At 43.8% G+C, this 23185-nt stretch overlaps 2 protein-coding genes across 6 annotated transcripts; both read left to right on the top strand.

Annotated features, from left to right (window-relative positions):
* Positions 1–2332: 2332 nt before the first annotated feature.
* On the top strand, positions 2333–7744 carry LOC310834996 (olfactory receptor 1B1-like). 2 transcript variants are annotated; one of them, XM_083719636.1, is made up of 3 exons: positions 2333–2768; positions 5068–5165; positions 6705–7744. In XM_083719636.1, exons 2-3 carry the CDS (start codon positions 5153–5155, stop codon positions 7646–7648), a joined length of 957 nt encoding a protein of 318 aa, XP_083575762.1. In that variant the 5' UTR covers positions 2333–2768; positions 5068–5152; the 3' UTR covers positions 7649–7744. The 2 variants fall into 2 exon arrangements, with proteins under 2 accessions (XP_083575762.1, XP_083575761.1); XM_083719635.1 differs by lacking the exon at positions 2333–2768 and having other exon boundaries at positions 4552–5165.
* A 1216-nt stretch (positions 7745–8960) lies between these two features.
* On the top strand, positions 8961–21616 carry LOC310834998 (olfactory receptor 1B1-like). 4 transcript variants are annotated; one of them, XM_083719638.1, is made up of 4 exons: positions 8961–9623; positions 19233–19968; positions 20113–20203; positions 20448–21616. In XM_083719638.1, exon 4 carries the CDS (start codon positions 20453–20455, stop codon positions 21386–21388), a length of 936 nt encoding a protein of 311 aa, XP_083575764.1. In that variant the 5' UTR covers positions 8961–9623; positions 19233–19968; positions 20113–20203; positions 20448–20452; the 3' UTR covers positions 21389–21616. The 4 variants fall into 4 exon arrangements, with proteins under 4 accessions (XP_083575764.1, XP_083575766.1, XP_083575767.1 ...); XM_083719640.1 differs by lacking the exon at positions 8961–9623 and adding an exon at positions 16180–16527 and having other exon boundaries at positions 19526–19968; XM_083719641.1 differs by lacking the exon at positions 8961–9623 and adding an exon at positions 17196–17628 and having other exon boundaries at positions 19526–19968.
* Positions 21617–23185: the final 1569 nt, after the last annotated feature.

Here is a 23185-nt window from a genome sequence, read left to right as displayed (position 1 = left end):
CACTGGGTAAGGTTGATTTGATTCCCACCCTTATTCCAAATGTAGCTCTTCACTTCTCCCTTGTCCCCCATATATATCCCCCCACCTTGTTCCTGATGTAGATCTTCATGCCCCTCCCTGCAGTGGGGGCATTTCATGGTTCATCTCAGGTGCCAAAATGTCTTAGCCCTGCCCTGCCTGACATAGGCAGAAGTGTTTCAGTATAAAGTGTTGTAAATTTAAACAGGGAAAACAGGTAGAGAAAAACGGGACTCCACATCACCATCTGGTGGCACAATGTAATTTCGCACATGTTGCTGTTGTTGTTGTTTAGTCGTTTAGTCGTGTCCGTCTCTTCGTGACCCCCTGGACCAGAGCATGCCAGGCACTCCTGTCTTCCACTGCCTCCCGCAGTTTGGTCAAATTCATGCTGGTAGCTTCGAGAACACTATCCAACCATCTCATCCTCTATCGTCCCCTTCTCCTTCCCAGCATCAGGGTCTTTTCCAGGGAGTCTTCTCTTCTCATGAGGTGGCCAAAGTATTGGAGCCTCAGCTTCAGGATCTGTCCTTCCAGTGAGCACTCAGGGCTGATTTCCTGAAGAATGGAGTGGTTTGATCTTCTTGCAGTCTATGGGACTCTCAAGAGTCTCCTCCAGCACCATAATTCAAAAGCATCAATTCTTCAGCAATCAGCCTTCTTTATGGTCCAGCTTTCACTTCCATACATCACTACTGGGAAAACCATAGCTTTTACTATACAGATCTTTGTTGGCAAGGTGATATCTCTACTTTTTAAGATGCTGTCTAGGTTTGTCATTGCTTTTCTCCCAAGAAGCAGGCGTCTTTTAATTTCGTGGCTGCTGTCACCATCTGCAGTGATCATGGAGCCCAAGAAAGTAAAATCTCTCACTGCCTCCATTTCTTCCCCTTCTATTTGCCAGGAGGTGATGGGACCAGTGGCCATGATCTTCGTTTTTTTGATGTTGAGTTTCAGACCATATTTTGCGCTCTCCTCTTTCACCCTCAATAAAAGGTTCTTTAATTCCTCCTCACTTTCTGCCATCAAGGTTGTGTCATCTGCATATCTGAGGTTGTTGATATTTCTTCCGGCAATCTTAATTTCGGCTTAATTCCGACTTAATTCCAGTCCAGCCTTTCGCATGATGAATTCTGCATATAAATTAAATAAGCAGGGAGACAATATACAACCTTGTCGTACTCCTTTCCCAATTTTGAACCAATCAGTTGTTCCATATCCAGTTCTAACTGTAGCTTCTTGTCCCACATAGAGATTTCTCAGGAGACAGATGAAGTGATCAGGCACTCCCATTTCTTGAAGAACTTGCCATAGTTTGCCGTGGTCGACACAGTCAAAGGCTTTTGCATAGTCAATGAAGCAGAAGTACGGTAGATGTCTTTCTGGAACTCTCTAGCTTTCTCCATAATCCAGCGCATGTTTGCAATTTGGTCTCTGGTTCCCCTGCCTCTTCTAAATCCAGCTTGCACTTCTGGGAGTTCTCGGTCCACATACTGCTTGAGCCTTCCTTGTAGAATTTTAAGCATAACCTTGCTAGCGTGTGAAATGAGTGCAATTGTGCAGTAGTTGGAGCATTCTTTGGCACTGCGCTTCTTTGGGATTGGGATGTAGACTGATATTCTCCAATCCTCTGCCCACTGCTGAGTTTTCCAAACTTGCTGGCATATTGAGTGTAGCACCTTAACAGCATCATCGTTTAAAATTTTAAATAGTTCAGCTGGAATACCATCACTTCCACTGGCCTTGTTATTTGCAGTGCTTTCTAAGGCCCATTTGACTTCACTCTCCAGGATGTCTGGCTGAAAGATTTACCCACAGCACCACCCGCGTCCCACAGCACCACCCGCGTCCCACAGCACCACCCTCGTCCCACAGCGCCACCCGCGTCCCACAGCACCACCCGCGTCCCACAGCGCCACCCGCGTCCCACAGCGCCACCCGCGTCCCTTCCCAACTATAGCAAACCTGAAAGTGCAAGGTGGAGAGGAAGAAATCAGAAATATCTAATTTCACCTGGTTTCTTTTCAAATTGTAATTCTTAGGCCTGGCTCATTTTCACTCACACATACACAGCCTGCAAAAAAGAAGTGGCCCTTTTTTAATGACTGCTGTCAGCTAGGGGCCCAACCCATTGCAAGGGGCAACTTGGATTTCAGAGACCCCGGTGTGAGGAGAGAATGCCAAGTGGACATGACTGCTGGCACACAACTCAGCAACCGCTGGATGGAAACCCCCCACCGGTGGGGCACAGTCAGAGTGGAGAAGCGGAAGAAGGCCGATAAAGCACAATTCAGTTGTCATCAATTTCCTTTCATATCGCACATACAACACATATAAATTGCTTTTTCGTTACCAGTCTAGCTGAATCCATAGAGGTTAAAAAGCAAGGTCGGTTGTAGTCTGTTGCAATCTTTGGTGGCCTGATTTCATGTAAACAGATATGATACAATCCAGTTTATGGGGGGAAACATAAGCTGGGGAAAGGGTGGAATTTTTATACTTGATATATAGAACATGATTGCTAAGTTTTCTTTTTAGAGTTGAAGAGCAGCTATTCTCAAGTGGCTTGTGAGAGATCTCAACAGGCTCCCAATGCAAATCCTTTAACGAGACCCTTCCTGTTTCTTATCAGAACTTAGAGATACTTAAGCAAAGCAGTTCTGTTGGGTTTTGTTCCATTTTACCCAGTGCTTTTGTTCAAGCCTGAAGATCAAGTTGGTGAGGAGTTAAGAGCATCCAAACAGAGGCAGGTAAGGATGGGTTTAGCTACTATCTTAAGGCATGCTACAGTCTCTGATGCCCCATTAACTTTTAACACAATGTCTGTAACAGTGTGCTAGGCACCCTTTATTTATACCTTCATCAGCTAGATGAGACAGAATGAGAGTCTGTGGTGGGACGGAATTTGTCTGGCCCAGACCAAGGCAAGGCCAGGAAGCCCTTCTGATGCAAGATCAGCCCAGCACAAAAGTTTGGCGAGAAAATGCTTGTGTGTGTGTGTTCCTATAGGCATGAGCAACAGAGATCTGTGAATGGAAAGCCTGTGGATATGTTGTGCACAAGGATGTAAAATGTAGACATTTGATATATGGAAGCACAAAATAGGTAAAGTGATTGAGGGACAGTGTTGTTGTTGTTGTTTAGTCGTTTAGTCGTGTCCGACTCTTCGTGACCCCATGGACCAGAGAACGCCAGGCACTTCTGTCTTCCACTGCCTCCCGCAGTTTGGTCAGACTCATGTTTGTAGCTTCGAAGACACTATCCAACCATCTCGTCCTCTGTCGTCCCCTTCTCCTTGTGCCCTCCATCTTTCCCAACATCAGGGTCTTTTCCAGGGAGTCTTCTCTTCTCATGAGGTGGCCCAAGTATTGGAGCCTGAGCTTCATGATCTGTCCTTCCAGTGAGCACTCAGGGCTGATTTCCTTCAGAATGGATCGGTTTGTTCTTCTTGCAGTCCATGGGACTCTCAAGAGTCTCCTCCAGCACCATAATTCAAAAGCATCAATTCTTCGGCGATCTGCTTTCTTTATGGTCCAGCTCTCACTTCCATACATCACTACTGGGAAAACCATAGCTTTTACTATACGGACAGTATAGTAAGACCTCTATTGTGGGACAGTAGAAGACCTCTAATATGTGCTGTAGCTTGATTGCTCACCTTCACATCCTAAGCTTGTTATTGTGAATTATACTGCCCCATTTTGCGTGGGGAGGTGGGGCAAGTGTTTACCGCAGTCTTCCACCTCTTTGGGTGCTTTCAGACGAGGGCTTAACTTGCAAATGGGTCCTTGAAACATTACAACAATGTGGTGTGTCCTCTGCAAAAAAACCACACACCTTTGCATGCATGAGGAACACTGATCCTACAATAAACAGTCACCAGAAAGCCCCCTTCATTGTTTGCACTGGAGCAGACTAATAGACTGCTTCCAGAAAACCTGTTTATTAATTTGTAGGGAGATTAGATGATAATAATGGGCATTTAATTATCATTCATTCTGATTTGTGTGCAGAGATACTGCGTGATACTTTAAAGCAAGTGTTAGCTAGGGTTGCCACCCATCCCTTAAAAAGTGTGTCTTTTTCTTTTCGTTTTTGAGAAAAGTGTCCCCTGTCCTGTTTGGACTTCAAACAGAACTACTTTTTCTTCACATATTCAAGCTCCTCCTCAGAATTGCATGGGCAGAGGGTGGGTCTGGTGGAAGGAGAGGAGCAAGAATTTGAATGGGAGCTTGTGCAGGCAGAAAGAGTGGGTCCATTAGGGAGTGAGAGCGAGAGTTATTACGGGAAGAGGGTGGGCTACTTAATCCACACTTTCAGAATCCACCTGAAAACTGAAACATAGCCATTCTTCAAATATCATGCTTCTCTGAACTTTGCATTGTGGCTCTTCAGTCAAGTAATGTGTCCAAAAATGAATTTACTAGGCAAAGTGCTCATTAAAAAATGCATATATTACCAAAAAGAACATACAAAATTGCATTACAATTTGCGTTGTAAAAGCATTCATATAAAATATGCAAACTGGGGGGAAATTGCACTAAAATCCTGATGAATTATCACACAGACATAAAATAAAAAACACACTGATGTAGGAATGTGCAGAATTGAATTTAAGATTACAGGAACCAAAGGAACCAAAATGGACATGTTCACACATCCCTACATCCAGTTCAATATCCATGAAACTGTGATCAGACGATGATGTGATCTTACTAGATGTGATAACAGCAAACCCATATTTTAGAACATGGCTCACCACCACCAAAAAATATGTCCAGTCTGTATCCCTCTCTCTCTGCCTCCCATCTTCTGTCTATATATCTGCTACTGCACTTGACGTCTAGTAAGATGCACAGGGCTAAATGATTATCTGCTATCCACTTCCCCCCACTCAGTCACTGGCTCTCTATACTTCATTCACATGTGCCCTGTGGTCCCTGAATCTGTCAGATTCTTCTTTGATCAGTTATTGCCTTGGTTTTCCATGACATCATCAGGTTGCAAAAGTTAATGCATGCCATGTGAATATATTACTTTGTTCCACAGATTCACAATCACAACTAATACTCTTAAATTGACTCATTGGGGGCAATCTCGGCCCGAGATCTTGGGACACTGCTGCCAGTGAGAGATGACTGGGCAAGGTAAACCAATGGCTTTACTCAATATAATGCATCTTTATGTGTTGAAAGCACATTAAAGGCAGCCCTGCACCATTTTTTCATTTTTTAATAATTATAAAATAATTTTAACAATTGGGAAATGCACCAGGTCATCACATGCTTGTCGTGTGTTGTTTCTTGTTCCATCCTATGAAAACTGTGAAGGTGGAGCCACAAACGAATAGGTGTGTTGAAACAATGAGTGTGACTGGTGGTCATTAGCCAGATATAATGCAACAAAACTGGAGAATCATTGTATTATTATTTTTTAAAATAATATTTTTTAAGGTTTTGAAAGGTTACAAAATTAAAGAAAAGAAAAAAAGAGCAAAAACACAAAGAAGTAAAAACAATTAAGAAAAAAAAACAAATCAATCCTTCCATAACTTATCTTTCATTTGCTTGTTTCCTTGACCTCCTCACACCTCCCTTTTTTGTATTCTAGTTCAATTAGCTATTGCAGCAAATCCTTTCCATCTTTGTTTTTATCCTAATAATTTATCTTAATATAATGTAACTTTACATTCTCACCAATTAACAATCTTTTTTTACTTAATCTTTTATAACATTTCTGCTAAAACCACGTAACTTCATTCCAACATCCTTCTAACATTCCTTAATTTTACAATGTTTCTGTAAATAAACTTTAAATTTCTTCCGATCTTCTTCCACCGACTCTTCTCCCTGGTCTCAGATTCTGCCAGTCACTTCCGCCAGTTCCATGTAGTCCATCACCTTCATCTGCCATTCTTCCCGGGTGGGTAGATCTTGTGTCTTCCAATACTTTGCAATAAGTATTCTTGCTGCTGTTGTAGCATACATAAAAAAGTTCTATCCTTCTTTGACACCGATTGGCCAACCATGCCCAGGAGAAAGGCCTCTGGTTTCTAAAACTGGAGAATCATTGTAAGCAGGAAAGGATAGTTCAAGCAGGAGTGGATAACCTGCGTCCTTCAGATGTTGAACTTCAACTTCCATCATCCCTGACTGTTGGCTGTGCTACCTGGGGCAGTGAGAGTTGAGGTCCAACAACAGTTGGAAGACAACAAGTCCCCCATCTCTGGTTTAGGAGGAGATGACCTTTACCAATATCCAAACAACTGAATGAGGGAGGGGAATGACCACCTAGTATTTAACGGTAGCTATGCCAGAATATTTATTAAGCAAAAATACTTGATTCCTTATATGGTATCATATTTAGAAATGTTGACAGCACTTTATTGTTGATATGAAATGGTATTGTTGATATGAAAGGATTTGATAGTATTTGGTAGCTGACAGTTTGCTAATGCATTTTCCACCTGATAAAACCACAAAAGAAAAAGACTGCTCAACAAGTGTAGAAAGGCCATAATTCACATACTGAGAGTTCAACTTCAGAATCTGCGTTCCAAAATTTGCAATCTTAACCACTGAACCATCCCTTTCAGTGTTGTGTTAAATGGGTCTTCCTTTAGGCAGGAAGCTATGCTATGAAGCCCTTTGGCTCATGCCAGCTGTGTGGTGTGTTTCTCTCTGCAGGTCCCATGGACTGTGAGAATGGCACAGACATCGTCGAGTTTGTCCTTCTGGGTTTTTCCACCCAGCCTAAAGAGCAGCCACTCTTGTTCCTAATCTTTCTGCTGATGTATGGAGCAGGACTTCTGGGCAACATCATGATGATCATTCTCATCTCTCTGGATGCCCGACTCCAGACTCCCATGTATTTCTTGCTTCGGAGCCTCTCTGTGGTGGATGTGGGCTTCCTATCAGTCACTGTGCCTCAGATGTTGGCTCACATCATCTCCTCTTCCAAGACTATCCCTTTCTACTGCTGCATGGCTCAGTTCTTCTTCTTCTACGTGTTTGGCGTGACTGACCTTCTGATAGTGAGCGTCATGGCTCTGGATCGCTATGTTGCAATTTGCAATCCACTACACTACACTACGGTAATGAACCAAAAGGTCTGTGGACACCTGGTTGCTGGCTGCTGGATTGTTTCCACCCTCCACTCCATGCTCCATGCCAGCCTCCTCCTGCGTCTCAGTTATCGTGGGGACAACCACTTGTTCCATTACTTTTGTGACCATCAGCCCCTCCTGCAGCTGTCCTGCTCAGACACCAGCATCAATGAAGCCGTCATCTTCTTTGAAGGTGTCATCGTCGTTCTTGGACCTTTTGTGTTAATCATCCTCACCTACGTCCGCATTGTGGTAGCTGTGATGAAGTTATCATCTTCGGGGAGGCGCAGAGCTTTCTCCACCTGTGGCTCCCACCTCACCATGGTGACCCTCTTCTATGGAGCTATCATTGCTGTCTACTTTCTGCCAACATCCAGCTACTCATCCCAGCGAGGGGCTGTCTTTGCTGTGGTGTACACTGTCATCACCCCAATGTCCAACCCTTACATCTACAGCCTCAGGAACAAAGATGTCAAGGAAGCTCTGTGGGATCTCCTGGGGAAGAGGACCTTTTTTCAACAGTAATAGTGAAAGGTTGGTTAACAGGCTATGATGTACTGAATCCTATTCAGATGTGGATGTCTAAAGGGAATAATGGAACCTTGTTCTGCGTACGTTCGTTCGTTTGTTCATTCAGATATTTGTATTTCACCTCTCTTCTTCTTTTATAATAATTTTTATTAAATTTTCAATTTTTCAATTTCAAATAAACATTTTACAAACCTTAAAATAATAATAAATAATAATAATAATAATAATAATAATAATAATAATAATAATAATAATAATAATAATTTCCAGTGATTTCCCTTCTTCTCTTTCCATGGTTCATTCTACGTAGCCTACATCCTGGCATATTTTACTTTAACCATTCAGATCAGTTTTCCACTTTTACACCCATCAAAAATTATTTACTCTGTTGAGTTTATCTTCATGCTGCCAGCGTTTTCAGATGTGTACAGTTATTTTCCATATATTCAATAAATGTTTTCCAGTCTTCTTGAAACATATGCTCTTCTTGCTCTCTTAGTCTGTATGTTAAATCTGCAAGTTGTGCATATTCTGTCAAATTTAAGTTGCCAATCCTCTTTAGATGGGACCTCACTCACATTCCATTTAGGAGCTAATAAAACACGGGCCGTAGTTGTTGCACACATAAATAACCTTTTTTCGACACCTGAGAATTTCAGTATGGATTATCCCCAACAAAAAGGACTCTGATTTTTGGGGATAAAATAGTTTTGAATGTTTTTTTCCAATTAATCATAAATCATTTCCGAATACACTTTTACCTTTTTACATGTCCACCACATGTGGAAGAATTTATTCCGCCTCTCTTCTAGCCTGGGACAATAGTGAAGGAACAGTTGTCATGCAGCGATAAAGCATATATTTTGCATGCAAACTGTTTCAGACTCCATTCGTGACAACTCCAGATATAACGAGGAAAGAGTCCACTCTGAAATCCTAGAGAGCTGCTGTCAGGCAGTGAATATAATTAGTGAGCATTGTGGGCCAACAGTCCAACTTAATATAAAGCAGTTTTCTAGTAGGTGGCAGACAACAATAATCTAAATTCCCCTGAACTAGGAATAGCTAAGATGGTGCCCTCAGGATGTTGTTGGAATCCAGCTCCCATCATCCCTGAGCATTGGCTGTGCTGGCTGGGTCTAATGGGAGTTTTGAAGGCACCATGTTGACTATCCCAGCCTAAACTAAATACAGTGGTACCTCGGGTTAAGAACTTAATTCATTCTGGAGGTCCGTTCTTAACCTGAAACTGTTCTTAACCTGACTTTAGCTTTAACTTTAGCTAATGGGGCCTCCCGCACAATAACTTAAATGAGCTAAACCCGGTACTTTCTTGGGGTACATCCCTAGATGCATACAGTAGTGGTTGTATCTTATCATCCCAATCATTGGGATTTTCTGCGGTATAGGCTTTAATCATTCTCATTAGGGTTCCATTAAATCTTTCAACTAATCCATTAGTTTCAGGGTGGTAAGGTGTTGATGTTAAATGCTTAATACCACACACTTCCCATACTCTTTTCGTTAGTCTTGATGTGAAAGAAGAACCCAAGTCAGTGACTATTTCACTGGCAAAGCCCAATCTACTCATATAGTTAATTAAAGCGGTTGCCACCATTTCTGTTTCAATGTTTCGCAACGGAATGGCTTCTGGATATTTGGTTGCGTAATCCACTATGGTGAGGATGTATCTGTTTCCCCATCTTCTGGCTCTAGGCAATGGCCCTATCAGGTCCAGCCCTAACCGTTGAGAAGGGGTTGATATGATAGGCAAGGGGCACAATTTGGCTTTTGTTTTGTCTTGACCGGTGTCTCTTTTCTGACATATGTCACAAGCTTGACAGTATTGTTTTATTTGTTTCCCCATGCCTGGCCAATAAAAATTCTGAGCTACTCTCCGTTTTGTACGTGTAATACCCGTATGCGCTCCAAATACACTATTGTGAGCGTGCTGCAGGATTTGGCCCTGGTATTCATGTGGGATTACTGTCTTCTCACTTCTTCACACACACCTCCCGGATGGTGGGGCAAGGACGTCTCGATATAAAAGGTCCTTGCTCGAACAAAAACGTTCTGGGCACTCAGGACTTAACGGCCTCTCTGACTCGGCTGCCTCAAAGTACATTTGTAACTCAGTATCTTCTTTTTGCTTTTTGGCAAAACTTGGGGTTTGACTTTTAGTCAAAGGAAATAAAAAGGTGTCTTTTCTTTCCTCATACTGATCATTCCCTTGCTGTCCTTCAGCATTGTCTGACTCTGCTACTGTATCCACCCCTTCAGGCTTAGGTGACTGTGGGTTCCCTTTTGCTCTGGTAACTATGAAAGTACTCTGCACACGTTCTAAAATGTCCCAACCAATGAGCACAGGGGCGGGAATTTCTTCCGAAAGGGCTACCTGCCACTTCCCTGCCCAGTTTTTGAACCTGACATCTATTTCCGCCACCTTTAGGATCTCTGCTTGTTTAGAAATGCCTTTTATTTTTATTAATTTTCCTGGAATTATGGCTTCATCCCTGATTATCTTTTTTTTATTTTTTATAATAATATTTATTAAAGATTTTCAAATATAACAGAAAAAGAAAAACATCCAAATTTAAAACCTTATTTTCATTGGCATCTTTCCAGGACTTCCCCTCCCCTCCCCCTCTTGTATTCCAATTCTTTCAAATAAATTCAGCAAATTCTTACCCCAAATTTTAAAATTATTATCATTGTCCCAATTTAAAAATATTTTCCCATCCCCTAAAATCGACCTGTTCCCTTCCACGAGTTCCCCTCTTTAATATGCAATACAGATTAGAATAAAAAAAGAATAAAAGAATAAAATGTAATTTAACACCCTTTGGATTCCAAATTTCCCTCCCCCCTTTCCCGGTTGCGTTCCCAATGTCCATCAATATCTACTGTCCTCCTGGAGCTCCCACATCTAAGCCATAGCCTTTCACCAGTCCGCTTTGCTGTCTTTTTAATAGTCTTTGCCGTCTTTTAGTCATCTTTAGTTTCGAATGTCCAATCTTGGAAGGAGTCTGTCTCAAAAAGGTCCATTCTTTCCATCCAGATCTTTGTATTTTAAGAGTAAAAACTCCAATTTTATTTCTTTAGACCTTTCAGATCTGGATGTCCCAAATGTTCCCACTTCCAACTTTGTTCAGTTCTTGTTATTCTTGTTGATCTCTCTCCTCCTTTTTTTTTTCCCCCCTGCTCTCCTGCACAAATGTTCTAATTCCAAAAGCTTCTAATTCCTCTGCAGAGGCTTTGTTATTCAGGAACGAAACATTACGTCAAGTCCCTTCCATTCTTCAATAGATAAATCTATTGTCTCCTTTAGTGTGTAGACCTCTGTAGACAAAATAGTGTTCCATTTCTGCAGTTTCCCAGGAGATAAAAAGTCCTATTCAAATTCCATGCCAACAATACTTGTAGTGTCCCACAGCTCCTCTAGAGGGATTATAATAACTCGGTTTCCTTCCCAATCACACCCAACAGTCAAAGTAACTTATTGTTCCTTGTTTTAAACAATTTATATCCAATTTGTAACAAATGTAACCAGCAAAGTCCTCGTAACAAAGTTGTCTTTTTGTTCTTCCGCTTTGACAGCTCCTTTGACAGCTGTCAAAACCTCTACTTCTCCTCTCCCGGCACTCTCACGGATCGCTCCTGGGGTTTCTGGGGGGGGGGTTGCATTTTAATTCACATTCCACTTTTCTCCTCCAGCCCAGTCTTGTAATTTTCCATCGCGAAATTAATAACTTTATCAAAATAAGGTTGCACTCGATCTTAGTTGTCAAATCCTTTGCTTTAACTCCTCTACAACAGGGGGGAAGTTGACTTCCTTTTTGTACCTCCCCCGCTCGCTCCGAATTTTAAAAAGAATTTTTTCCCCCTTTTTAATCCAAGTTCCAATTACTCACGGGTTATTCTTTTAAGTCCAAATTTTCAATGGAAGAAGCCAGCGCTCTTCGTTGAATGGCATGCGGCTTCTCTCGGCAGGGAAAGCGGAGGACTCATAGCACCACCACCCCCCTGTCACCCGCTCCGTAGCCTTTAAAAAGGCTCCTTCGCGGGTCGGGGGCGCAAACGGTGCCCGCCGAGTCACCATGCCCATGGGTTTCAGCGCCCATGGTTTTTGAGGGTCCCCGCGTCGCCGGCTCGGTAGGACCCAGCCCCTGCCGAGCAGGCTCCCTCCGGAGCTCGGAGGGAGTCCGCCATTCGGCGATGGCGCCAACCCGGAAGTCCATCCCTGATTATCTCTGGGTGGACTATAGCAGCGTTTCCCAACCCCTGTTCCGCGGCACACTTGTGTGCCGCGAGACGGTCCCTGCTGTGCCGTGGGACGGATCGGGCGAGTCGGGCGGCGAGAGGCGGGGCGGCGGCGGCGAGCACACGCGGGGCGGCGAGCGAGCTCCCTTCGCCGCTCGCTACTGAGCCTTTGTGTGCTTCCGAGCCTTTGTGTGTAGCGGCTGCATCCCATTGCCGCTCGCTGCTGGGCCTGCGCATGCGCGAAGTTTTCGCGCTTCCCATCACCGCTCGCTACATTTTCGCGCCTAGCAGCCTACCTCCCTGCTTTTTGCTGTGCCGTTGGACGGAGCGGGCGAGTCGGGCGGCAGCAGGAAGTGGGGCCGTCCTGCCTCTACCGAAACAGCACGGCAGGTCTGAGCTGGCGCCTGGAAGGACACAGATTGCTTCATTTCGCTGCATTCCACAGCTCCGAGGCTGGCAGGTAAATGCGTGCACTTCTCTCTCTCGTTTTATTTAATGTGCATTTTAGAAGCATGTGGGAAAGTGTGCATGTGTGTGTTTGGGGCTAGATTTCATGCATGCCTTTTTTAAAAAAACAAAAAAAAATCCTTCCAGTAGCACCTTAAAGACCAACTAAGTCAGTTCTTGGTATGAGCTTTCGTGTGCATGCACACTTCAGATACACTCAAGCTTTGCATGGCCCATATATATGCGCGTGTGTAAGGCATGTGCCATTCCCATTACGGATTTCTGATCCCCGGGTGGGTGCCCTCTGGGATCGAGGAACAACAGTGCAGAGAAATCAGCAAGCTTTTTTTTCTTAAGTTCTCTTCCTGCTTCATCCACATTCACCCCCCCAAAAGGCCATTTTCTGCGTGCTGAATAAATTCTGCCACTCAAACGGCACGAGGTGCCAATGCATCGGGGCTGTGGAATTTATTCTGCTTGCAGAATTCTTCAACTCAACCGCATTTTGATGTTTAAATGTTGTATTTTAATCTTGTTTTTAAGTTATATTTCAATCAACTTGTTTTTTATTATTGTTTTTATTTCAATCGACTTATTTTTTATTATTTGTTATATTTCAATCGACTTGTTTTTTATTATTTGTTGTTAGCCGCCCTGAGCCCGGTCTTGGCTGGGGAGGGCGGGGTATAAATAAAATTTATTTGGGAAAGATGGTTTAGGTATGTCCAAGCAGGCTTGATAGCAAAAACTGTTTCTCACAAACTTAACATCGTATACAGACAGTGGCCTTATTACAGTGTTTTTCAACCGCTGTTAGTGTTTTTCAACCTTTTTAGGTTTTCTGTAAACTGGGGAAGACATCCATGTTGGAAGTTCAATTCCTTGCTTAGCCATGAAGCTCAATGGAAATTGCCTTGCTCTTGCCCTCTCTAATCCAGTGTTTTTCAACCGCTGTTCCGCGGCACACTAGGCCCTCGGGGGCCTCGTGGCTTCCGCTTTTGCGTGTGCTGCCGTCACTCTTCCCGCCATTCCCATGTATAATTCGTGCCCGTAATACAGGCAGTAAAAACTGTTCTGTATAACGACTACCCCGCCTCTCCCCCCCATCTAAACCCATTTTTTTTCCTTTGCAGAAAGGAGCCGCTGCACTGAGGTCCGGACTCCAGCCTGGACCTATCACAGTAGGACATCATCTTCCGACTTCCTTCCCGAGCACAGAGACCAGGACTCAGCGGGAGTCGGCACTGCAGAGAGGCCGGATACTGCAGTGATGGAAAAGTTTTTGAAAAGAAAAGAACTGGACTCTGAACAAAATTTGGAGCCAGATGAGAGCCCAAGTATGAGTGGGCATGAAAAGAAAGCAAAGATGGTTAGCTCAAGCAAATCCTCTGGCACAAGGCTATATAGCGAAAGCTATATTTCATTTGGATTTACTTTCACCGGAGATGCAAGCCAACCAATTCCACTGTGCGTGGTGTGTGGTGAAAAGCTAGCTAACAGTGCTATGGTCCCAAGCAAACTTAAACGCCATCTCCAAACGAAGCACCCTTTGCTTCAAAACAAGAATGAAGACTATTTTGTTCGCCTGCGTGAAAACACGGAGAAACAGGCAACTTTCATGAGACAAACCTCAAAGGTAAATGAAAGAGGTCTTAAAGCTAGCTATCACGTTGCTGAACTTATAGCCAAGTCAAAAAAGTCGCACACTGTGGCAGAGACATTAATACTTCCTGCCTGCAAAGCTATTGTAGAGGAGATGCTCGGACCTGAAGCAGCTAAGGAAATAGCCAAAGTCCCTCTCTCAAACAACACAATTTCCAGACGTATTAATGACATGTCTGCAGACATTGAAAGTGTGGTTTTGGAAAAGATCCATAGCAGTGAGAAATTTGCATTACAACTTGACGAGTCTACTGATATCAGTGGACATGCTCAACTCTTGGCCAATGTGCGTTTTGTTGATGGTGATGCAATTAGAGAAAACTTCTTTTTCTGCAAGGCATTGCCAGAAAAAGCAACAGGAGAAGAAATTTTTCGGGTCACATCAGAATACCTTGAACAAGGAGGACTTAAGTGGGAAAACTGCACAAGTGTCTGCACCGATGGAGCTGCAGCCATGGTCGGGCACACCAAAGGCTTTGTAAGCAGAGTGAAAGAAAGAAATCCAGATGTGATTGTTACGCATTGTTTTTTGCACCGTGAGGCCCTCGTAGCCAAGACTTTACCAGCAGACCTAGTTCATGTGTTGGATGATGTTGTGCGCATGGTAAACTTTGTAAAGTCACGACCCGTGAAAAGTCGCATATTTGCAGCTTTGTGTGAGGAGATGGGAGCGAAGCATAAAACCTTGCTGTTTCATACGGAGGTCCGGTGGTTGTCGCGTGGCAAGGTCTTGGTTCGTGTGTATGAGCTGCGGGAGGAACTTAAAGTGTTTCTGACAAATGAGAGGTCAGATTATGCAAAACTGCTTGCAAGTGATGAGTGGTGTGCAAGGCTGGCATACCTGGCAGATATATTTCATCATCTGAATGAACTGAACACACGAATGCAAGGCCGAAATGAAAACCTGCTTACAAGTACAGATAAAATAAATGGATTCCGTGCAAAGGTGCAACTCTGGCATCAACACGTGGAAAGTGGCAATCTTGAAATGTTCACACTCACCAAGCAATGGCAAGGTGTTCACACTGCTGCACTGTGTGAGATAATAGCTAAACATTTAAAAACTCTCGAGGGGAAGTTGTCATTTTATTTCTCTTCAGTCTCCACTGAATGCCTTGACTGGGTTAGGGACCCTTATAGCTCAGCATCAGTTGGTGGAAAGGACATGACTTTACAGGAGCAGGAGGAACTAACTGAACTGAGACAAAATCGTGGTTTCAAGCTAAGATTTGCTGATCTACCTTTGGACAGTTTTTGGTTGGAAACTGCCAAGGAGTTCCCCCTTCTGGCAAACAAAGCTATTTTGACGTTGCTCCCATTTTCCACTACATATCTCTGTGAGTTGAGCTTTTCAAGCATGATTGCTATAAAAACTAAAAACAGAGAGAGACTGAGAGCTGTTGACGAAGAGCTACGTGTGTGTCTTTCTTCGATTCCAGCCAGAATATCAGCTTTGTGTTCAGCCAAACAGCCCCAGGTTGCGCACTGAATAAAGTATTTTATAATTTTTCATATTTCTGTTTACTTACTATTTCATAATTAAGTAACTTATCTTATATTTATTTACGGCTATTAGCCCATAAAATATGTACAAACATAAAAGCACAGAAGCATAAAAACCAATACATCGAACGACAGAAGAGGAACACCACGATGCAAGAGTGGGACATTGAGCAGTGACAAATAACAGCTTGGGGCCCAGAAAGTTCCGAGGGACGGTTCACAGAGAAAGGAGAACTGGAGACGAGATCCGTCGTGCACTCTCATCATAACTGTCCGATTAGTTTTTGTTGTTGTTGTTTTTTGGTGGTTTTTGTGTGTGAGATAACCGCATTCAGGAATCTCGCCACCTGCAGAGTTAAAGAAGAATCTGTATCCTGCAAGATACAGTAAGTAATTATAAAATACTTTCTTTGTGTTTATTTGATGCCTATTAAAGAGAGTTACTTTATATATAGTCAATATAGGCACAGAGTTAATTTTTTAAACATTTTCTAATGGTGGTGTGCCTCGAGATTTTTTTCATGAAGCAAGTGTGCCTTTGCCCAAAAAAGGTTGGGAAACACTGGACTATAGTGACTTGTGAACCCGTGTCCTTTAACCCAAGATACCTTTTTCCGTCTATCCAGATATATTCTCCAGCTTTCTTTAATAAGAGATTATCTTGTTGAATGGCATAACAGTGCAGGACTTTGGCATCTACTACCTCAGCAGGCTCGGGCCTAGCTGGCATGTCGGTTCCCTTGACAACCTGACTAGTCTGGCCCTGCTCCACAGGCCGGATACAATATGTCTGTTTCTGTGTGGTGCTACCAATAGACGTTTCTTTTCCTGTTTTACAATCAAAACTTTTATGACCTAATTTTCCACATCTCCAGCATGAAATGTCTTTGGGTCCTACATAACTTGTTTTATTGACTTTTCCCTCAGAAAACTCTGTATGGGTGTGTGCCTTCTCATGTTGGCTTTTTGATGAGGGGATACTTCTCTTATCAGTTCCTGAGGTAATCTTTCCTTTGGTTTGCTGAAATTTATTATTATTTGTTTCCCAATATCTCCCACCAAATTTTGGCCCATCAAATCTGTGGGCCATTTCATTTATTTTATCAGCTAAACCAGCTGCTTCATCTATTGTCTTGGGGTTCCTTTCCTTTATCAGGTACAGTGGTGCCCCGCAAGACGAATGGCTCGCAAGATGAAAAACTCGCTAGACGAAAGAGTTTTCCATTTTTTGAGTCGTTCCGCAAGACGAATTTCCCTATGGGTTTGCTTCGCAAGACGAAACATCTTGCGAGTTCTTGCGAGTTTGTTTCCTTTTTCTTAAAGCCGCTAAGCCATTAATAGCCGCTAAGCCACTAATAGCCGTGCTTCGCAAGACGAAAAAACCGCTAGATGAAGAGACTCACGGAACGGATTAATTTCGTCTTGCGAGGCACCACTGTACTTCAATTGGCCATTTATTGTGCCATAAAATTGCTCCAACACTATCACTTCCCTAATCTTTGGTACTGCGTCTGCATTCTCTTGCTCTAACCATCTTGTGAGGCAAGCTTTTATCTTTGCACCCATCTGCACATAGGTTTCCTCCCTCACCTTTGTCACACGTCTAATTTTTTTTCTCAACTGCTCTGAGGTAATCCCAAAGCAAGTGTATATTAACTGCTTGTACACCTCATAATTTTGGGATTGTTCCTCAGTCATTTGTGCATATATTTCAGATAGAGGACCACTTATTCTAGCTCTCAAGATCATCATTTTATCTTCCTCTCTCACTTGAAAATCGTGACAGGCTCTCTCAAAGGATACTAAAAATGCTTCTGGGCTATCCTTATGCCTAAACTCAGGAAAGCGTTTTAAATCTATCTTCATTTGATTCTGCCCATCGGTGTTATTACTATTATTTTGATTTTCCAATCATACCATTAATTCCAACCATCTCATCTCTAACTGAAACCACTGCTATTCCCTTTCCTGCTCAACCCTCAGTTTTTCTTTTTCCAAGTCTTGTTCAGTTGTATTTTTCTCAAGCTCTAATTTCAAGTTATATTCTTGTACAAATTTCCACTTTTCAAAATCCTCTGAGATTTGTGGAACTTCTACTTCAGGTGGGGTTTTAGTCATCTCTTCTATTCTCGTTTCCTCCCCCTGGGGATTCCCATTCTCTTCCCCTGAGCTTTCGTATGGGTTTTCTCTCACAGGGTGCTTGGTCTTCTTGGGGGGCATTATGTGTGAGTTAGTATTTTGCACTAATTAATTAAATAAGAGAATTTTACTCTCAACACTGTTCCTCCCGGCTTGGCTTTTCAAGACCCTGGTCCCCAAAGTATAGCTTTAGGTTTTTGCCTCTAACCTTTCAAGCTTACAGTGGTGCCCCGCAAGATGAATGCCTCGCAAGATGGAAAACCCGCTTGATGAAAGGGTTTTCCGTTTTGGAGGTGCTTCGCAAAACGAATTTCCTATGGGCTTGCTTCGCAAGATGAAAATGTCTTGCGAGTTCCTGCTGGGTTTTTCCCCTCCCCCCCCTTTTCCCCAAGCCGCTAAGCCGCTTAACAGCTGATCCGCTGAGCCGCTTAGCAGCTAAGCCGCTTAGCAGCTGATCCGCTAAGCCGCTAATAGCGCTAAGCCGCTAAGCCGCTAATGGGCTTGCTTCGCAAGACGAAAAAACCGCAAGATGAAGAGACTCGCGGAACGGATTCTTTTCGTCTTGCGAGGCACCATTGTACTTCCACTGACCCTGAGCCTAAGCCTCTGCCAGAACAGTCTTCTTGTGCTGGTCCCGTGGGTTAACCGTGAGGCGAGGTCCGAGTCCAGTCCGAGGTCGAAGGTGCAGTATGGAGGAAGTCCATCAAAGCTGAAGCTGGGCACAGGGCAGGGAGTCGAGTGAGGTCAGGAGCTCCAGCAAGAAAGCAGGACAGGGTTCAGGCAGGAACTGGCTACCAACAATGTTGCTCCAGCAACTTGGGACTGGGGCTGGCTGGCTTTTATCCGCCCCAAGGCATAGGGCGGCCCAGGTCCACTGGCCTGGAGGCGAGCACTCCTCCTGTGGGAACTTAGTTCCCTCCGCCTCTCTAGCTCAGGAGAGGCTGGAGGGTTACCGGACCCAGAGGCAACCTTAGCTTCCCCTGATGGGACTGAGAGTGGAGCACCTGCAGACAATGGGTCCTCCATCCCCTCAGGAGCCCGAGCAGACTCAGCTGGTGCCTGAAACTGAGGACCCAGCACAGGTGAGGACCCTTCAGGCTCAAGCTCCAGCCCCGGCTCAGCTGGTTCTGGAGGCGGGGAATCCTGTGTAGGCTGGGATTCCTCAGGTTCAGCATCCGAGTCCGAATCCCAGGCCATCACACTTCTGAGATCTCTTGCTCTTATGGTGATCTCGGCTTCGCAGCAATCTGGGGTTTACCTCAATCACACCCTCGGGCCAGGTAATCACTTCACCGATTTACCCTTCCCCTCTCCAGGTGTATTGCTTCCCCTCACAGGCTCTTAGACTTATCGAATCCCGCCGCTGCAGCCACTTGTCTGTGGCGATCACACAAGGTCCCCGGACGTTTCACCGTCTATTGATCCCTGCACCACCACTTTATTTCTCGCTGCCACTACCCAGGCCCTACCTGGTAAAATACTGAGTCCAGTCAGGGTTAAATTGGAACATAAACTTCTGTTTATTTATTGCAATTTAACAAGCGTGTGGTTTCTTAAACAGTCTCAGTCAATTACAATCATGGGGTGCCTATCCAGACCTATATGTTCCGCTACCTGCTCTCACTCACTAAACCACCTCTCAGATATTTACTTGTCTTCCTAGCTCCTAACTGTTCCTGACTCAGTTAATTTTGCTACACTCACTCAACCTACCCACAGACTCTATCCCAATTCACTCCCACTCCAACCAACCACCCAACAAACTCTCCCTTCATCCCTCCCAGAGCTGGTTTAATAGTCCCTCTGACTCCACCCCCCTGGGTTCTGATTGGGTAACCTGTTTAACTATTTCACCTCCAGCACTCTCATATGTTACCGTCACAGCAGGAAAGAGATGCTATCTGATTTGTAGATCCTGGCAGCTGGGGGCTCGGATGTGGACTGGGTGTGAAAAGGCTATCAGGCAATTTACAGCTCAAGAGCCTGATACATGTCAGAAAAGTCTGGGAACAAAGAAGCAGTCTTTTGATCTCAAGGTCCTTTGAGCATAAACAAAGTTCAGCTGTGCTGGTCTCCTGATAATCAGCAGATATAGTCCCATCATACAGCCATTGGTAATTGGTAATTAACCTAAAGAAATGATTGGTCCCTAAACCCCTTCTCCACGTGGGATTCTCAAGGATAAAGCTTTGGGGAATTCAGATGAAAACTGCAGAACATCTTGCCCTGGCATTTGTTGCCAGAAGGCATTTGACCAGCAAAGAGATTTTGACTACTCGCTGTGCTTTGAACTATTGGATTTTGTGAGTATGCTTTAGTTAGCTATATTTTATAATGTTTTCTATTTTCTGTTTGTAACCTTCCAAGAAATGTGCAAGCTTTTACTTTCTGAGTGGCCTTTTCAATAAACTTGGAAAAGGACTTTTACCTTTTGTGTCTTTGCCCAGAGAAGCTAAACTGGTGCCTGACCCCTTGGTACATCTATCTGTTGGATTTCTGTCTGTGTCATGGTACAGTGACACAGGACTGGGCAACCCAGTAAATAACAAAGGGGGGTTCTCCTCCTTGGACCCCATTCGAGGGTGTCCAGGAAAGGAGGTGGTGGCAGCTTACTGTTTGGCTTGTGACTTGCAACACCTTGCGACCTCTCCTTCTCCCTGCCAGGTCCTTCCAGCATTTGGAGGACAGGTTGGGGTGGATAGCCCGTGCAATTACTACACAGGTAGTTATGCTATGAAGCCCTTTGGCTCATGCCAGCTGTGTGGTGTGTTTCTCTCTGCAGGTCCCATGGACTGTGAGAATGGCACAGACATCGTTGAGTTTGTCCTTCTGGGTTTTTCTGCCCAGCCTAAAGAGCAGCCACTCTTGTTCCTAATCTTTCTGCTGATGTATGGAGCAGGACTTCTGGGCAACATCATGATGATCATTCTCATCTCTCTGCATGCCCGACTCCAGACTCCCATGTATTTCCTGCTTCGGAGCCTCTCTGTGGTGGATGTGGGCTTCCTATCAGTCACTGTGCCTCAGATGTTGGCTCATATCATCTCCTCTTCCAAGACTATCCCTTTCTACTGCTGCATGGCTCAGTTCTTCTTCTTCTGCGTGTTTGGCGTGACTGACCTTCTGATAGTGAGCGTCATGGCTCTGGATCGCTATGTTGCAATTTGCAATCCACTACACTACACTACGGTAATGAACCAGAAGGTCTGTGGACACCTGGTAGCTGGCTGCTGGATTGTTTCCACCCTCCACTCCATGCTCCATGCCAGCCTCCTCCTGCGTCTCAGTTATCGTGGGGACAACCACTTGTTCCATTACTTTTGTGACCATCAGCCCCTCCTGCAGCTGTCCTGCTCAGACACCAGCGTCAATGAAGCCCTCATCTTCTTTGAAGGTTCCGTCGTCCTTCTTGGACCTTGTGTATTAATCTTCCTCACCTACGTCCGCATTGTGGTAGCTGTGATGAAGTTATCTTCGGGGAGGCGCAAAGCTTTCTCCACCTGTGGCTCCCACCTCACCATGGTGACCCTCTTCTATGGAGCTATCATTGCTGCCTACTTTCTGCCAAAATCCAGCTACTCATCGCATCGAGGGGCTGTCTTTGCTGTGGTGTACACTGTCATCACCCCAATGTCCAACCCTTACATCTACAGCCTCAGGAACAAAGATGTCAAGGAAGCTCTGTGGGGTCTCCTGGGGAAGAGGACCTTTTTTCAACAGTAATCGTGAAAGGTTGGTTAACAGGCATCTCATGTTGCCACTGTATCAGCTATGATGTACTGAATCCAATTCAGACGTGGATGGCTAAAGGGAATAATGGGACCTTGTTCAACGTATTCTCATTCATTCAAATATTTGTGTTCCACCTCTCTTCTTCTTTTATAATTTTTTTAATTAAATTTTCAATTTTTCAATTTTTCAATTTCAAATAAACATTTTACAAACTTTAAAATATCCAGTGATTTCCCTTCTTCTCTTTCCATGGTTCATTCTATGTATTCTACATCCCTGCATATTTTACTGTAACTATTCAGATCAGTTTTCCACTTTTACATCCATCAAAAATTATTTACTCTGTTGAATTTATCTTCATGCTGCCAGCATTTTCAGATGTATACAGTTATTTTCCATATATTCAATAAATGTATTCCAGTCTTCTAGAAACATATGTTCTTCTTGCTCTCTTAATTCTATATGTTAAATCTGCAAGTTGTGCATATTCTGTCAAATTTAAGTTGCCAGTCCTCTTTAGTTGGGACCTCGCTCACTTTCCATTTGGGGGCTAATAAAACACGATCCGTAGTTGTTGCACACATAACCTTTTTCCAACACCTGGGAATTTCAGCCTGGATTATCCCCAACAAAAAGGACTCTGGTTTTTGTGGGATAGTAGTTTTGAACGTTTTTTTCCAATTCATCATAAATCATTTCCCAATACACTTTTACCTTTTTACATGTCCACCACTTGTGGAAGATTGTATTCTACCTCTCTGGGACAATACTGAAGGAACAGCTGTCATGCAGCAATAAAGCATATATTTTGCATGCAAAATGTTCCAGATTCCATTCCTGACAACTGCAAATATAAGAGGAAAGATTCCACTCCGAAATCCTAGAGAGCAGCTGTCAGGCAGTGAATATAATTAGTGAGCATTGTGGGCTAATAGTCTGACTTAATATAAAGCAGTTTCATAGAAGGCAGCAGACAACAATAATCTAAATTTCCCTGAACTAGCAATAACTAAGATGGTGCCCTCCAGATGTTGTTGGAATCCAGATCCCATCATCCCCGAACAATGGCTGTGTTGGCTGGGTCTAATGGGAGTTTTGAAGGCATGATTGTTGACTATCCCAGCCTAAACTAAATATAGTGGTACCTCGGTTTTCGAACGTAATCCATTCTGGAAGACTGTTCGACTTCTGAAATGTTCAAAAACTGAGGTGCAAAGGGCTGACTGAAGGTTAAATTAAGACTATTGAAAAACACGCAGCAGAAGCTGTTCAACTTCTGAGGTGTGTTCGAAAACGGAAGCCTTTACATCCGTGTTTTCGGCGTTCGAAAACTGAAACGTTCAGCTTCTGAGACACTCGAAAACCGAGGTTCCACTGTACCTCACAGACACTCACTTGCTCTCTCACATACCTTGTACAACTAAAAAACTGACATCAGCCAAAGTTAAGCATTTCTTACTTCTATAGATTTCAAGGAGATAAATTTAAGAGCCCATGCTGAACTCCAACAAGGCTAAAAGGTCCTACACTTAGGAAAGAAGAACCAGCTGCACAAATATAAGATGCGGGACACCTGGCTTATTGGCAGTACCTGTGAAAATGATTTTGGGGTCTTAGTAGACCACAAGCTTAACAAGAGTCAACAGTGTGATGCACCCTTATAAATGTGTTTGGGGGAGCAATTATTGGTTTGTTTTTGTCCTTGTTTTTATTATGTATTGTGTGTGGTTTTTATCTTGTATATTTTATGTTGCAAACCACCCTTAGATCTACAGATGAAGGACAGTA

The sequence above is a fragment of the Podarcis gaigeae genome (genome assembly GCF_964106915.1).
Source record: "Podarcis gaigeae genome assembly, chromosome: 17".
Taxonomy (NCBI): Eukaryota; Metazoa; Chordata; class Lepidosauria; order Squamata; family Lacertidae; genus Podarcis; species Podarcis gaigeae.
The sequence above is the reverse complement of the archived record's forward strand: the minus strand, read 5'-3'. Positions and strand labels throughout refer to the sequence as shown.

Bases quoted from the DNA above. Each gene is read 5' to 3' on its own strand.
- LOC310834998 (XM_083719638.1), top strand. From the start codon at position 20,453: ATGGACTGTGAGAATGGCACAGACATCGTTGAGTTTGTCCTTCTGGGT.